Raw genomic sequence first — 15865 nt, 5'->3', positions numbered from 1 at the left:
CTTATGCCTCCAGGAAACCCAGCTTCACCACCTGCCCATTGTGACTGGCCTCCCTGAATCTCTGCTTCTTTGTGGGTGAAATCTAATAAGAACATGAAATGTGCCCAGCAATCCACCCAGCATAGGGGAAAGGCTCAGTAAAGAGGTGTTCTCTCATCCTCTGCTCTTTCAAGTCAAGGGCAAATGCAGACAAGGAGTGGGGACAAGGGTAAACACATAATTGAGGTGGAGACCTGATTTATGAATAACTCATAAATCAACTGAAACCATAATTTCCTGTTGGCAGTCAACCCTCTGTAAACATTCAATGTGTTCTTGGCATGTTATCTTTCTTATGATGTCAAATGTGTGGTTGCCCTCTTCAATATAAAAGTTTGGTGTGACTTTTTCTGGATGTACCTGCCTGTAAGGAGTCCTGCTTGTCAAAATGGTAGGAAACTGGTTTTATATATAAAGGCCAGAAAAGGAAAAAAATATGCTTACCTTATTTTAACAGGCTGTGATGTATGCTTCTATTGGGTAGCATTTAATGTAAATGTGACCTAGTTATGAATCTTCTGTGTCTCACTTGTAATTCAATGTGTAGGATATCATGAAAGTCTGAGAGCTTGGGGAAATCTAACTGTTTGGCATTATTTCTATTCTCTAAGATCTAAGTTGTTATTCTTTCCAGTATTTCTGGAATTCCAGTGTTTCTGTAATTCTTGGGCTCCATGTGAGTGATTTGTGAAGTTAAATATAATTTCAGAGCAACGTTTACTGCATCATTTTGAGGAAACTGAGACTGGGGAGGAGGAGAAGCTGCCACTGAGAGTTTCACCACAAGCCTATTAGGGGAGCTGAGATAGGAACCCAGGTATCCCTTTTTCTAGGCTTCCAAACTTGGGTGAGAGGTAGAATCACCTGGGAATCTGTGAAAAATACTGACACTGGCTTCCCTCCTGACACCGATTTAATTGGTCTGCAGTGAGAATGGGGCATTAGGACTTTTAAAAACTGCCCTAGCAATTTTAATATTTAGCAAAGTTTGGGAACCATTTTCCTAGGCCTTTTTCACTATTTAATGTTGTGTCATTTTGTTTTTTGTTTTTGTTTTTTCTGTCACCCAGACTGGAGTGCAGTGGCATGCTCATGACTCACCACAGCCTCAACCTCTTGGGTTCATTGATCCTTCCTCCTTTGCCTCCCAAGTAGCTGGGACTACAGGTGCACACCAAATATCCAACTAACTTTTTTTTAATGAGATGAGTTCTTGCCATGTTGCCTAGACTGGTCTTAAACTCTGGGAGCAAGCAATCCACCTGCCTTGGCCTCCCAAAGGGATGGAATTCCAGGGACAAGCCACCACACTCGACCTCATGTTGTATTCAGAAAGAATTTTGCGCCGGGCTCGGTGGCTCAGCCTGTAATCCCGTACCTTTGGGAGGCTGAGGTGAGTGGATTGCCTGAACCCGCGGGTTTGAGACCCGCCTGGGCAGCAAGACCTCATCTCTACAATAAAAATCAAAAAATCAGCCGGGTGTGGTAGCACATGCCTGTAATTCCGGCTACTCGGAAGGCTGAGGCAGAAGGATTGCTGGAGCCCAGCAAGCGAGGCTGCAGTGGCCGGAAGCGGCCACTGCACTCCAGTCTGGGCAACCGAGTGAGACTCCAACTCAAAAAAAAAAAAAAAAGAAAGAATTTTGCCTCCAAATCTATAAAATCCCAAGTAGGCCTCCATTCCGTTCTTTTTTTTTTTTTGAGTTGACTTCTCACTTGGCTCCTCTGAGCTGGCTGCCTGCTACCTTCCTCTTCTCCTGTGTACCTCTGAGAGCAGCCCAGTTCATTCTCTGTTATTGGCTCTAGCAATATATATATTGCAAAATATATATATATTTGAGTCAGAGTCTCACTCTGTTGCTCAGGCTAGAGTGCAGCAGCATGCTCATGGCCACAGAAGCCTCAACCCGCTAGGCTCACGTGATCCTTCTACCTTAGCTTTCCAAGTAGCTGGAACTACAGGCACGTGCTACCTTGCCCGGCTAATTTTTTGATTTATTGTAGAGATCTCACCGAGTTGCTCAGTCTGGTCTTGAACTCATGGGCTCAGGCAATCCTCTCACCTTGGCCCCCCAAAGAGCTGGTATTATAAGGTGTGAGCCAATGCGCCTGACCAGAATCTGCATTTTCTATAACAAGATCTATCAGGAATTCATATGCATGTGAAAGTAGCACTGGATTAAATCATTTTTTTCTGTGGTTCTCACCTGGGAGATTAGGTAAAGATATTGAGACTCTGGTCCTGTCTTTCTTCAATAAGCCTGAGATTGTATGTTTCCTATTAGCTCTCTGGGTAATGTTAATGCCCACCCAAGTGGGAGAGTCCCACTTTTTAGAGAAGAAAGGAAACTGAATTTCAGGGAGGAGGAGGGACAGAGGGAAGGGGAGAGGGAAGGGGGAGGAGAGAAGAGGGAGGGAAGAAGGAGAGGGAGAGAAAGGGAAAGGGGAGGAGGGGAGGGGAAGGAGGAAGAAGAAGAAGACAAGGGAGAGAGAGAGTCTGTAGCAGGCTGAGATATTGTCAAGTGGGTAATCTTAATTCAATGTGGATAAGTAATTTGCTCTCCTCTGTCACCATGTTTGGACTCTGTTCCCCTGGTTGTTCCGTCTCATGCCTCTGCCCCAGAGTGGCAGGAGATTTGGGGATTCCACGTGCTTTGCTTATCCTGGTCTGCAGTCCTGGCTTGTCTTTGCTGACTCCCCTATTTTGGGATTCAGTGAAACAAGACCCTCAAGATTACAGTGATCACCATACTCCCCCACGAACCCACTTCCTATATGAAGGAAGCAGAAATTCTGTTAATGAGTCTGGTTTTTTGGGAAAGAAGTTTAATTTTCCACAATGATTTTGAGCTGAAGATCACACAAAAGAAGAATGAAACAGAGAGAGAAAGTGCAACTCCATGTCCTGAAGTGAGCTAAACGTATTGAGGTATTTTGTTGTTGTTTTAAAGAATTCATTTATTTCTTCCTGGTTATAAAACTAATATATTTCCTTGTACACATTAGAAAATAAAATAAAAAAGTTGTCATAACTCCACCATTCAAGAATGTCCTGTTAAAATTTATTATATAACCTTCAGCATGTTGCTGAGTATCTCTCCCCCACCATAGGAATCATGCTGACTGTTTTGTATTTCTTTTTTTTTTTTTTTTTGAGTTGGAGTCTCACTCTGTCGCCCAGGCTGGAGTGCTGTGGCACACTCACGGCCACCCCAGAGTCGACCTGCTGGGCTCCGGCGATCCTTCTGCCTCAGCCTTCCAAGCAGCCAGAACAACAGGTGTGCGCTACCACGTCCAGCTAATTTTTGATTTATTGTAGAGTTGAGGTCTTGCCAAGTTGCCCGGGCTGGTCTTGAACCTGCAGGCTCAGGCAATCCACTTGCTTGGCCTCCCAAAGAGCTGGGATTACACGCTGAGCCACCGAGCCCGACCTAACCTGCTTTATTTCATATAATGATACATAGCGACCATTTGCTCTTGCCATTTCACCTTCTTCCACCTTGCTGGCTGGCAAGGCATTTTTTCTGAGTCACCATGTTCTCAACCAGCTCTGTTCTTGGACATTTTATTTCATTCCATTTTTCCACTGTGGTGAGCATCCTTGTGTGGAAATCTATCTTGGCCTCTGCACCATCCTTAGGATCGAGTCTTAGAGGTGAAAAGGTGAAGTCAAATGGTGCAATCAGTTTTTAAAATTTTGATATAACCAGGCACCATGGCTCACGCCTGTAATCCTAGCACTTTGGGAGGCAGAGGCAAGAGGATTGCCTGAGCCCAAGGATTTGAGACCAGCCTGGGCAATTTGGCCAGACCTTGTCTCTACAATAAATCAAAAGAATTAGATGGGTGTGGTGGTGTGCACCTGTAGTTCCAGCTACTTGGAAGGCTGAGGTAGAAGGATCACCTGAATTCAGAGAATCTGAATTCAGAATTCACTGCACTCCACTCTGGTGGACAGAGTAAGACTCCAACTTAAAAAAAAAAAAAAAAATTGATATATAGAATCAAATTGCTGTCCATAACAATTGTTTCAAGTAAAATAATCCTTGTGCATATCACTTCTCATATATTTATTTTCCTCTATTTTCTTCTGGGTATTATAAATTAAATAAGTATTCTTGTCATCCCATTATGGCTCTATTTTGTCTACATATCGACACTTCTTTTGTACTCAGTAAGCTGAGCTTTTTCATATGTTTATTCATCACTTCTATTTGTATCTGAGTATGTGAAGTGTCACTTTATTTCCCTTGTCATTTTCCTACTTTTCCCACTCTTCATATAATGATATAGTTCTCCAAATGGGATACCTTTGGCTGGATGGGGTGGCTCATGCCTGTAATCCCAACACTTTGGGAGGCCTAGGCAGGAAGATCACTTGAGGTCAGGAGTTTGAGACCAGCCTAGGCAACATGAGACTCTGCCTCCATAAAAAAAAGAAAGTAAAATAAATTCAATGTTCAGAATTTTAAAAAATACTGAAAGAATACTCTTTTAAAAACTTGATACCTTTTACATTTCGTTTATGTTCTTATACTTTTTTTAGTTTTGAGTTGGAGACTCACCCAGGCTAGAGTGCAGTGACATGCTCATGGCCACCCCAGTGTCAACCTGATGAGCTCTGGTAATCCTTCCGCCTCAGCCTTCCAAGTAGCCGGAATACAGGCACATGCTACCATGCCTGGCTAATTTTTTGATTTGTTGTAAAGACAGCTCTCACCATGTTGCCCAGTCTGGTCTCCAACCTGTGGGTTCAGGCAATCCTCTTGCCTTGACTTCCCAAAGTGCTGGGATTACAGGCTTGAGTCACCATGCCCAGCCTACTTTTACAAACTCAAATCTATTTTTCTTTCATGCTTGGAATAAGATAAGCATTTACCTGTATTTTCTATGATTATTTTGTAATCTTATTGTAAACATTTAACCCTGGATCCCTTGAGAATTGATTTCACTGTGGTGACTAAAGTAGGAAATTAACTTTGTTTTCTCCCCAAACAGCCCACCACTTGTCCTAATACTATTTATTGAATAATCACTCTTTACGGATCTCCAAGATCATGTTTGTTTTATTTTGGATTTTTAAATTTTAATTTATTTTTATTTTTTATTATTATTTTTTGAGTTGGAGTCTGTCACCCAAGCTGGAGAGCAGTGGCACAATCACAGCTCACCTGGCTCACTTGGGTTCAGACAATCCTCCCACCTTAGCCTTTTGAGTTGCTGTGACTACAGGCGCCTGCCACCACACCTGACTAATGTTTTGATATTTGTAGAGACAAGATCTCCCTGTGTTGCCCAGGTTGGTCTCAATCTCCTGGGCTCAGGCAATTCTCTTGCCTTGGCCTTCCAAAGTGCTGGAATAACAAGCATGAGTCACCATGCCTGGCTAAATTTTTATTTCAATTAATTAATTAACTTTTTTTGAGACAGGGACTCACTCTGTCACCCAGACTGGAGTGCAGTGGTGAAATCATAGCTGACTGCACCTGCAAACTCCTGGGCTCAAGCAATCCTCCTGCCTAAGCTTCCCAAAAAGCTGGAACTATAGGTACATGCCACCACTCCCAGCTAATTTCTTTTTTTTTTGGTTGTACAGGACCTTGCTAGGTTACCCAGGCTAGTCTTGAAGTCCTGACTTCAAGCAATCTTTCCATGTTGGCCTCCCAAAATATTGGGATTATAGGTGTGAGCCACCATGCTTGCACTCATGTTTATTTTATAATAAACTTTTACATATATTTATAAATGCTTTCTGGGTTTTCTATTTTGATCTATATATTTTTTTTTCTAATCTTAAATCAGTAACATGCTACTTTAAGTAATTAATTTTAATAATTAATATTAATTATCTTAACATTAATTTTAGGCATCTTACAGTATACATACCCTCACACCCTTTGTCAAAAGACAAAATTACACCCAGGCATGGTGGCTTACTCCTGTAATCCCAGCACTTTGGGAGGCAGAGGCAAGAGGATTGCCTGAACTCAGGAGTTCGAGACCACCCTGAGCAACATGACAAGATCTTGTCTCTACTATAAATCAAAAAATTAGCTGGGTATTATAGCACATGACTACTTGGAAGGCTGAGGCAGAAGGTTCACGCCACTGCTCTCCAGACTGGGCAACAGAGTGAGACTCTGACTCAAAAAAAAAAAAAAAAGACAAAATTGCAACAAATTTGAAGTTATTAATTGGCAGGTATTTGTGATTCTAGAATTGGGCAACACTTCATTCTATAAAATAGATGAAGTGTTCTGATGAGCTGAGCAGAGGAGTTTTGCTTTAGGGTCAGAAAAGGGCTGAAGAAAGCAGAAGCAGAGAACAAAAAGCGAATTGGCCTTTTCAAAGTGACTTTCCTTATAAAGGTTAAAGCAGAGGGGACTTTCTTATCATACTGGCTAAAACTGACTTGTCTGAGGATTTTTTTTCTCATAGGAATCTTACTCTGTTGCCTAGGCTGGAGTGCAGTGGCATGCTCACAGCTACCACATCCTCGACCTGCTGGGCTCAGGTGATCCTTCTGCCTCAGTTTTCTATGTTGCTGGAACCACAGGCGCGTGCCTCCACACCCAGTTAATTTTTTGATTTATTGTAAAGACGAGGTCTCACCAAGTTGTCCAGGCTGGTCTTGAACCCCTGGACTCAGGCAATCATCTCACCTCAGCCTCCCTAAATTCTGGGATTACAAGCATGAGCCACTGTGCCTTGCTTCTCTGAGGATTTGGCTACTATCTCTCTTTATCCCCTAATTTCTTAGAAGGTCAGGTAAACAATTTAGCTTAGCAACAAGGAACTTCAGCACACTGTCTGGTCATAGACTGTGTCCTCACTCCTCAGAAAGTGGCCTTTGGCCAAGGCTGGTAATGTGTTATGGGATGTAGGTGACTAAGCAAAACTGAAAACAAGGCAGTAGTCACTCGCAATCAATGTACTTGTAAATACCAGATAGGAGTTTGACTAATTAACTTGGCTTAATTATAAAACCGCTTGCTATCCTGCCCCAGGGTGCAGGTTCTTCACCTACCTATCACCATCATTGTCTTCTACCAATGTCTTTCCCTGCTAGACCTTGAGGTGACTTCTTTGGAATAGGTAAACATTACATGCAAGCCCTCTCAGATTTTGGGTTACCACATTACAATGAGTGACTGAATTTTGGTTTGGTCTGTCAGGCTTAGCGCAGGAGCTCAGTTCAAACCAATGGCATTCTATAAATTTTATTTAACTCCTTCTTCTTTGTCAACTGTTCCTGGAAATGACCACATTTAGATTTGTTTGTTTATTTAGCTCATCTATATGACAGGATGACAAGAGCATACTTTTCCTTGTACTACCAATTTCAGTCTAGATTAATCGGTTTGTTCATACAGCCATTAGGATGTCTTCATTATCTGGAAAATAAAATTCTTAATCTCACAGCCTGTGTTTACAATCTGGCCCTAATTTATGTTTCTGGTCATATCACCAACTCACCTAGTTAACTTCAACAAAACTCAAACTGTATAATTTTTGCTTCCATTTTGTATGTTTGTCATTGTTTTATTGTATTTATTGTAAAACTCTCTTCCTCATTTTTTTCCTTTAGATCTTACATATTTTGCAAAGAAGTCACAACTCACTTTATCTGCAAGGGTTTCCTAAATTTCCCCTCTAATGAAGCAACACCCTATCATAATTGCTCTGTGTTAGTTGGTTTCTGCTTGGCTTTTTCTATAGTTTATGTTAGTGACTTGTTCAAGTCTTATTCCTTTGCCAGAATACCTGAGGGTAGAAGCTCCACACTTATAACCTCGTGCCAGAGCCCAAAAGGGCTCCTGGTGCACAGCACTCAGTCCAGGATTATCCTCTGGATTCACTCATTCTCTCCCAACCCTTCTTTACATTACAGAACGCTCTCCTGAGCAGCCTTGTGATCTTCACCACCTTCATGACTTTGTGCAACGCATCCTGCTATTTCATACCCATTGAGCTAGATCTAGATAATTTGACCACAAGTAAGTGCTGTTTTTTCAATGTCTTTTATGTTAGTGCAGCCTGGTAGGTGGACCAGTTGGCAGATGAAAGTCTTTAATTTTATATGAGAAGGAGAGTTAGGGCACATATAGAAATGAAGTAAGAATGTCTAGAGAGCATTTGAAACTTAACCAATGCTCAGGCCCCACCTGAGGTCATAAATTAGAATCTCTGGGGTCACAGCTGCATATTTACAGGCTCCTTGATTGACTCTCACACAAATAGGGTTGAGAAACATTACCTATCCAAAGAAGTACTTTACAAACTTAAATAGGCAAGCCAATCCCATGAGAATCTAGTTCCCATGGAAATCTAGTTAAAATGCAGGTTCCAATTAAGTAGATATGGAAGCAGGGGTGTTGCTGATGCTGCTGGCCCTTCAAGCATACTCAGACCACCAAGAAGCTAAAGCAGTGGTTCTCACTCTTGGTAGAACATTTGAATACTGTAACTTGGAGTGCTTTCTAAAAAAAAATTTTTTTTGTGTGTTGGAGCCTCACTCTGTCACCCAGGTTGGAAGGCAGTGGCATGCTCCTGGCCACCACAGCCTCAACCTGCTGGGCTCAGGCTATCATTCCACCTCAGCCTTCCAAGTAGCACCACCATGCCAGGCTAATTTTTTGATTTATTGTAGAGATGAGGTCTTGCCCAGTTGCCCAGGCTGGTCTCGAACCCGCAGGCTTATGTAATCCTCTCACCTCAGCCTCCCAAACTGCTGGGATTATAGGCATGAGTCACCATGCTTGGCGCTTTCTAAAAATATTTTGGGCTGGGCCCACACTTAGAGATTCTGATTTCATTGTTCTGGAGTGGTACCCAGACATAGATATTTAAATTTCCAAGATTTAAGATTTACATTTCCACAAGTGCATCCAGAGTTGAAAACCACTGATGTAAAGCAAAAGAAGTGTAAAAGTGAGAAGTGTAAAAGTGAGGTGTTTATCCAGAGATAATCCAGCAGGAAAAAATTTAGCCCCAAGTGCCCCCATGCTCACTTGATTTAAAAGGAGAATCTTTTAAAAAAAAACTCTGTTCTGCAATAAAATCTAGAAGGATCTAAGCTTACTGTAGGAAGACATTATCAGTGGCATGAACTGAATAGTACTGGAATTTAGCCAAGGGGAAGAAGCACCATTCTTGGATACCTTTAAAATTGATGAGATTCTCCTTCTTTGGGAGGGGTGCAAATAGCAGGGACTGGACTCAGTGTTCTGATAGATCTTTTTCCCACTGCATGATTTGCACTGATGATGCTGTATACATTGTTTTAGAATGCAGGGATCACAAAGGAGTCATACGCCCGATGGACTCAGAGTGGAAGACTGAGTACTGTGAACGGTGTCATTGTCAACAAAGCGGAATTCACTGTTGCACCATGTAAGTCTTAAGCCAGTGGTGGCCAAAAAGGGGATGTGGCTGCTTTCTAAGGAGCAAGTTACTCTCCTTTTCTAAATCCCATCCTTTAGGGGGTTTAATTTTTTGTTTTTATACACTTTACTTTTAGATTCACAGCAAAATTAAGCAGAGGGTACAGAGATTTTTCAGATGTTCCCTGTCCTTACGTATGTATAGCTCCCCTATTGTTAACATTCTCTAACAGAGTGGTACATCTGTTACAATGGATGAACCTACATTATAACACATCATTATCACCCAGAGTCCACAGTTTACATTAGGGTTCATTCTTGGTGTTGTATTGGTGGGGTTAGTCTTCAGTTCCATTTCTTTCTTTTTTTTCAAAATTGTGATAAAATATACATAACACAAAATTTATGGTAACCATTTAAAAATGTACAGTTTAGTGACATTAAGTACATGTACATTGTTGTATGATCATCACCACCTCCCATCCCCAGAACTTTTTCATCTTGCAAAACTGAAACTCAGTATCCGTTAAACAATGATTTCCCCATTTCCTCCTCTCCCTAGACACTGGTAACCATCATTCTACTTTCTGTTTCTATGATTTTGACTTCTCTAGGTCCCTCATATAAGTGGAATCACAGTGTATTTGTGATTTTTTGGTATGTGTGACTGGATTATTTCACTTAGCATAATGTACTCAAGGTTCAATCATATTGTGGAGTGTGTGTCAGACTGTCCTTTCTTTTCAAGTCTGAATAATATTCCATTGGATGGACAGACCACATTTTGCATCTCCATTCATCTGTTGATGAATACTTGGGTTGTTTCCACCTGAGTCTTATTTTTTAAAGTTGTTTTCAACTTTACTCTTTATTCTTAAATACCTATGTCCAGATGGGCTCCTGGAGACAGGAAAGAGTAGCCAATGGTCTGATGCTATTCTAGAGGTTGGGCCAATTATCACCTCAGCCCTGGCCTTGGTGACTTGCAAAAACAGGAGTGGTTCTGAGCATAGGCAGAGGGATTAGATGTGAGATATGAGGAATGATCTGTAGTATACCATGTAGTGTAAAACTTACATTGCTTCACTGCAGAGTTTAACTCAAGTCAGTTCAAAGGCTGTGCAGATATTTTCTGCTGAGTTGCTATGGACACCAGAGGCCTAATACTTAGGCAGACAGACCACAGAGTATTCGTAGCATGGTCCTAGTTTATCTATTTCCTCAGCAGCTAGGTCTATACCATTCACTCCACTCCCAATCTCCCACATCCATCTGACCTCTTCATGTCAGCCTTGGCCTATCATGCTTTGCAAGAACAGGAGTGGCTTTGATGACCTATGCATTTGTGTAAAGGAGCATTTCCTCAACTTGCTCGATCACAGACTCACTGGAAAAACTTGATAGGATACAGATTCCTGGGATCCACCCAGAACCACCTGATCAGAATCTCAGAGTAGCTAGAGGAAGTTAAGGAATCTGAATTTTTAACAAGTGCCTCAGAGAGTCTTATGAGGACACCAGTGAGTAGAGGAGTGAGCACTTGACTTAGATTGAAATTCCTGGGCCAGGCTTGGTGGCTCAGCCTGTAATCTCAGCACTTTGGGAGGCTGAAGTGAGTGGATTGCCTGAGCCCACGGGTTCGAGACCAGCCCGTACAAGTTGGCAAGACCGCGTCTCCACAATAAAATAAAAAATTAGCCAGGCAAGGCAGTGTGCACCTGTAGCCTTCCAAGTAGTTGGAGCTACTTGGAAGGCTAAGGTGGAAGGATTGCCAGAGCCCAGCAGGTCAACGCTAGGGTGCCGTGAGTGTGTCACAGCACTCCGGCATGGGTGACAGAGTGAGACTCCAATTCAAAAAAAAGAAAAGAAAAAAGAAGAAATACCTGAGTCCTATGGAGTTCTACCAACATTAAGCTAAGTGCTTAATGGAACAAAAAGAAAATTGGACTGGGAGACTGGCTGACTACTCGGAGCAGGCTCTCTGTTATTGCGTTGGTTGGATCATTGGGAATTACAACTGAATCTTGATTCTGTGGCTCCAGAAATTTGGCACTGTCTTTGTATTAGGTGACGATGTCACTCTGGAATGTAATTGTATCCTAGCCAGGTTGAGGGCTGGTAAACTGTTCTTCCCTCACATCCGTGTGCACCTCCATAGTGGCTCAAGCATTTGTGTCACTCACATTTGGCACTTTCACCCTTGTCATGCAGCATCTCCATAGCCATGTTAACACGACCCTCTTCTAGGATTCCCATAGACCTAGTTTAGAAAAGAGCACAAGATGTGCCTTGCAGTGAAGTGGGAAGAACTCTATACCGGAGTCAGAGTAAACTGAGTCCCCATTCCCTTGCATACCAGCTGTTTAACTCTAGGTAAGTTTCTGAATCTCTCAGCCTCTGTCTCCTCTGTATCACAGGGATAATCAGGTTGCTATGAGCATTAAATGAGATTCTGCATATAAATGCATTAACTCAACAAATACTTAATGCCTTCTCTGTGCCAGTTCTGTGTCTCTCGAGCTTGTGACCATAACTGGCACCTGGTCAGATCTCAAGGTGCCCTTTTCCTCTTTCTTGACATGTCACCTGTCCCACTTGGCACACTGTTCCACATGCGGGAAATGAACCAACCTCTTCTTCCCTGAAACTGCCTCACCTCCTATCAAGTTTGTTTTTCCCATGAACTTTTTATTTTTTGCCATAGAAAAATACAGATTTTGATTACATTTTATCTGGGAGAAGTTTTTGGACCCACTGTACCCTCTATAGCAGTAGTCCCCAACCTTTTTTGGCATCAGGGACCAGTTTTGTGGACAATTTTTTCACAGACTGGGGGGTAGGAAGGATGGTTTGGGGATGATTCAAGCACATTACATTTATTGTGCACTTCATTTCTATTATTATTACATTGTAATATACAATGAAATAATTATTTAACTCACTATAATGTAGAGCTTGTTTTCCTGCAACTAGAGTGTCCCATCTGGGGGTGATGGGAGACTGTGACACCCAGAATTTGTTGTTTATGTCCAGTCTACTTCACAATCTTGTGGTTGCCGTCACTGCAGAAAACCCTGCTTCACGAAGACAGGACGTTGGAAATGGAAACAGGCTTTTTTGTGCTGATCTGACAGGAGGCAGAGCTTGGGTGGTAATGCCAATGACGGGGAGTGGCTGTAAATACCGATGAAGCTTTGCTCACCCAGCCTGCCGCTCACCTCCTGCTGTGTGGCCCAATGCCTAACAGGCCTCAGAGCAGTACTGATCTGTGGCCCATGGATTGAGAATCCCTGCTCCATGAGACACTGCTGAGATCTCAGGGGTTCAGCAGCAGAGCAGCCTGAGGTTGGGGGCCCAGGCAGAGGCTCCCAGGCAGAAGTGGGAGGCAAAGAGTCAAGTCATCTGCCCAACAACTCCTGACATTTGTATACCTGATGTTTGTGGTTTCCTTTCTTACTCTGTCTTAACAGTTTCACCTACAAAGTTGTGTCTGGTTTGAATTGAAATAAACATCCAGTAATATGCCCTTTGCCATAGCAACTTGTGCTTACACACAAACAGCAATGTTATACATTTCATTTTCTACTAAAAACTTCTAAAAGAAAAATTGATATTTCTTCAACAACCACATTATGTTTTTTAACTTTTTTATTGTGGTAAAATGATATTACTTAGAATTTGCCAATTTATCCATTTTAAAGTGTGCAATTCAGTGGCATTAAGTACATTCGTAATCTTGTGTAACCATTACTACTATTTCCAAACTCCCTCTCCCCCCAGACCCTGGTCACTTGTAATCTACTTTCTGCCTTTATGAATCTGCCTGTTCTAGATATTTCACATAAATAGAATCACGCAGTGTTTGTCTTTTTGTGTCTGGGTTAGTTCACTCAGCATGTTATCAAGGTTTATCCATGTTGCAGCATGTATCGGTATTTCATTCCTTTTTATGCCTGAATAATCTATGGTATGGTCATACCACATTTTGCTTATCCATTCATGCTGATGGACCTCTGGGTTGTTTCCACCTTTTGGTTACACTGAATAATGTTGCTATGCACATTGGCATATGAGTATGTTTGAGTCCATACCTTCAATTATTTTTATTTATTATATTCCAAGGAGTAGAATTCCTGAGTCATAAGGTAACTCATAAGGTAACTCTTGTTTAACTTTTTGAGGAGCTGCCAAACTGTTTTCCACAGCAACTGTACCATTTTACATACCACCAGCAAATAACCACCTTTAAACATTAAAAGCTTTTAAAATACATTTTCCCCAAATTTCCCCAAGTGCTAACATATTAATTATGCTCCAAAGAAATAACTCATAATCATAAATTATTTTATTTAACTAATTTAAAAAAATATTGAGATGGGGTCTTGTTGTGTTGTCCAAGCTGGTCTTGAACTCCTGACCTCAAGCAATTCTCTGCCTTAGCCTCCCAAGTAGCTGAGATTACAAGCACATGCCGCCATGCCTATATTCTATCATGATTTCTTTCTGTCTCTTTTCTTTCTTTCTTTTTGAGTAGGAGTGAGTGCAGTGGCATGCTTACAGTCACCACTGCCTCAACCTGCTGGGCTCAGGCGATCCTTACACTTCAGCCTTCCAAGTAGCTGAAACTACAGGCTCGTGCCATTATGTCTAGATAGTTTTTTGATTTATTGTAGAGATAAGAGATAAAGTCTCACCAAGTTGCCCAGACTGATGTCGAACCTGTGAGCTCAGGCAATCCTCTTACCTCGGCTTCCCAAAGTGCTGGGATTATAGTCATGAGCCACCGTGCCCGGGCTTTCTGTCTCTTTTCTGTACCTTGTTTTTTCTTTTACATAGTGAATGTCAAATATCATTTTTCCTTTTATTTATTTTTTAAGGCAGAGTCTCCTTCTGTCACCCAGGTCAAGCAATCAGCCTCCTGAGTAGCTAGGACTACAGTTTCATGCCACCATGCCCAGCTAATTAAACTTTTTTTTTTTTGGTAGAGACAGGATCTCATAATGTTGCCCAAGTTGGGTATCAAATTTTACACTGCAATTTTGTGGTATAATTTTTCCACTTAATTTCTAGCATTAGTACTATCTTATCTCATCGAAACTCTTCAAAATATTCCTACATATGTATTGCAACTTAACCCTTCCTTAGTATCAAAAATAGTTAAACCAGAACCCTAGAGCTGAAGGCACAATTTCACTGCTTCCATTCTCAGGACCATGTTCCCACAAGTTTGTGCTGTGGGTGGTTCTCTGTGTTCCTTGCTACTGAGCACCATGAGTCTCGCTGGCTGTGAGCAGGACTTCTTGCTATCTTATCTCCTTACATTACCAGGGGCCACAATTCAGGTGTCCCAGGAATAAGGCAGAATAGGATAGGAGAATGAGTGAGGATAACTTTGGAAAGAGGACAGACATGTCCTCTTCAGCTAAAGTCAAGTGCAATCTTTTGGAAGGAAATGTTACAAAGGGCATCAGAAGTGGTACTTCTGTGTGAGTTTTGGGCAGGGCCAGTTCAAATCCAGGGCTTATGAATGGGCTTCAAGGGGGTAATGAGCTGTAAAATCGTTTGCACCACTGAACATGTAGGTGAATTTTCCTGGGGAGGTGGTCCTTGATTTTCATCATCTGGACTCCATACCCCTGGCCTCGAGTGACTCTTTGCTCCTGTTGGTTGAGACAACCCTTAACAGGCCTCTGTGCTGGGACTGGGACAACTATTCCCTTCCCACGTTCTAGCAACAATACTTCTGATCACTTCCTGAACAGGGATCAGGGAGGGTGGGAAGATCCAGAAGGGAATAAGCTGCCAAATTCCAGAGTGGCGAAGACCTGTGCCTCTGGGCCTGTCAGAACTTACCACTGTCCTTATGTACATACAGGATAGAATGTAGGACTAATGTTAGGGATGGTCTATGCAACTCTATGGTACAGACAGGTACAGGTTCCCGGTGGTCATACTTTGGGGTTATCAGTCAAGGGATGCCCTTAAGTTGGTGACGGGCACCCAAAGTAGCTAGAGTGTGGGCAGCTTCCAGCACAGATCTGACTCTGGGAAGGGGAAATTGGGCATACTTTCTCTTCTAACAGGCTTCCATCTTGTCTCCATGACAGTATTTCTACCCCTGTGGATTTTGACAAAGACGAGTGCCAGAAAATCTTTAACAAGGAGACCTGCAGCTATACTGTGGTGAAGAAAGAGGACCCAGAAAAGACCTGTGAGGTCAATGGATGGGTAATATAATGTGCTTCTACTAGGCGTAGGTCTCCCAAGTGAGACCTCATTCTCTGATGGCCTCTAATAGTCTATAATTGTGTAGCCCTACTATGAATAAACACATTTTTGAGCAAACACTTGACTGTGTGTATACTTTCTCTTTTTTTGAGTCAGAGTTTCTGTAGCCCAGATTGGAGTGCAGTGGCATGATCATGATGATCATGGCTCATGGC

The 15865-nt window shown here is 42.1% G+C and overlaps 1 protein-coding gene across 1 annotated transcript; it reads left to right on the top strand.

Annotated features, from left to right (window-relative positions):
• Positions 1-415: 415 nt before the first annotated feature.
• On the top strand, positions 416-15654 carry MSMB (microseminoprotein beta). Its single transcript, XM_021710982.1, is given in 3 exon segments — positions 416-430; positions 7931-8036; positions 15530-15654. Coding segments are annotated over 3 exon segments (234 nt in total). The 5' UTR covers positions 416-427.
• Positions 15655-15865: the final 211 nt, after the last annotated feature.

This window comes from Carlito syrichta, unplaced genomic scaffold (assembly GCF_000164805.1).
Source record: "Carlito syrichta isolate Samal-C Ts95f unplaced genomic scaffold, Tarsius_syrichta-2.0.1 Scaffold301780, whole genome shotgun sequence".
Lineage (NCBI taxonomy): Eukaryota > Metazoa > Chordata > Mammalia > Primates > Tarsiidae > Carlito > Carlito syrichta.
Note: the sequence above shows the minus strand (reverse complement) of the source record. Positions and strands in the feature narration are given on the sequence as shown.